Source organism: Anopheles cruzii, unplaced genomic scaffold, assembly GCF_943734635.1.
Source record: "Anopheles cruzii unplaced genomic scaffold, idAnoCruzAS_RS32_06 scaffold02132_ctg1, whole genome shotgun sequence".
Classification (NCBI taxonomy): Eukaryota; Metazoa; Arthropoda; class Insecta; order Diptera; family Culicidae; genus Anopheles; species Anopheles cruzii.
The window spans coordinates 2,254-3,675 of record NW_026455717.1 but is presented as its reverse complement, the minus strand read 5'-3'; the positions used below and the strand labels follow the sequence as shown (position 1 = coordinate 3,675).

The window sequence follows — 1,422 nt, the reverse complement described above, 5'->3', positions numbered from 1 at the left end:
AATCAAGCTCTTTTGAACCTTATGCCCGCGGAACGTCACAATGCTGGTGTCGCCGGATAGAGTTCTTGGTGCGTTAAAGACTAATGGAAGAGATAAACATCCGCTTAGAGTTCAGAGCTCAGAAAGGGCGCACCTTGTCAAAAGGACGACTCACATCGCTTCGGTACGTCGTCCCATCGGTAGTCCCAGTTGCGGTAGTGCATGTTCCGGCGGGTGGTAGACGGCGACATGTGACGAAGATCCCACAGTTTGATGCTCTGGTCTTTTGAGTTCGAGATGATGTAGCGCCCATCGTTGCGGGAATCGATGAAGGTAATACCATCACTGTGGCCAACCAATTTACCGACCGCCTCCGGATTGGACTCGTTCATGCATCGCCGGTCCCAAAGCTATGTTAGAACGAAACCAGCATACGTCATTGATACGTTCTACTTTCTTCCGTGTATATCTCACCTTGATGATGCCATGATCACTGCCGCTGAAAAATATGTTCGACGACTCATCAACAAAGCCGACCGCGTTCACGTCTGGCCGCTCCGTCGAGATCGGTGCCTTCAGCGTGCAGCAGGCGGTGTTAAGGTCGTACGCAAACATGTAACCATAGTTGGCGCCGCACAGAATGTGCTTGCCGCAACTCGAGTAGCACACACTAAACACGCCCAGCTTCTGACTCTCCGAGTTTAGGTACAAACACTGTATGCCATCCGATGATAGATTGTCCAGACTTGCGACGAACACTGTTTGCGGGTGAGGAGAAAAGGCGCACATATAAACGGATGCGGATGGAAAGCGATCGATCCCTACCTGCATCGGCCCAGGTACTGTAAACGAACGATTGGCCGTCGGGGCTGAAATCAACGTCGAGTATTGACCACGACACGTGCTTCGCTTCCATCGTGCGCTGCAGCCGATACTGGCACTGGGACGAGTCGTACACCCGTATCATGGTGTCCTGGCTGGCGGTGATGAACTGATTCCCGTCGCCCGTGAACTTGCCGCAGAACACCTTCATGTCGCACTTCTGCACGGTATCGACGAACGCGTTCGGTCGAAAGTGGTTGTTGATACGGCAAACGGTGCTCCGCATGAACGGTCCGTGTCGCTCGCCGAGACCAAACTGTCGGTTGTTGAGCACGCGGACGATCGAGTCCGGCGCATCGGCACTCCCAGCGGCGCCAGCTTCTGAGGCACTTTTCGTAGCATGGTAAATGGCATTTTTCTGAAAACACACACACGGGCTCATATTATGTTGGGCCGATCGTTTGGAGTCCAAACACTCACCTTCAGTCGGTCCAGGTTCGGCTTTCTCTTTATCACCGGAAGCGGATTCTGGAGGAAGTTTTCGTAGTTCAGCACCATGATGTCGCCGCTGTAACGGTTCAGAATCTCATAACTAATGCGTGTAGGTGGTAAAGGGCCGGA

The 1,422-nt window shown here is 53.0% G+C and overlaps 1 protein-coding gene across 1 annotated transcript in view; it reads right to left on the bottom strand.

Annotated features, from left to right (window-relative positions):
- Positions 1-5: 5 nt before the first annotated feature.
- The window catches only part of LOC128276699 (DDB1- and CUL4-associated factor 11-like), a gene marked incomplete at its 3' end in the record, with an annotated part of 2,585 nt that continues 1,168 nt past the window's right edge, over positions 6-1,422 (bottom strand). Inside the window, exons 2-6 of the mRNA XM_053015158.1 lie at positions 1,282-1,393; positions 805-1,219; positions 454-737; positions 155-389; positions 6-80 (exon numbers count right to left, since the gene is read on the bottom strand). Of these exons, the coding sequence (XP_052871118.1) occupies positions 6-80; positions 155-389; positions 454-737; positions 805-1,219; positions 1,282-1,393 (1,121 nt within the window). The remainder of the gene's footprint in view (positions 81-154; positions 390-453; positions 738-804; positions 1,220-1,281; positions 1,394-1,422) is intronic.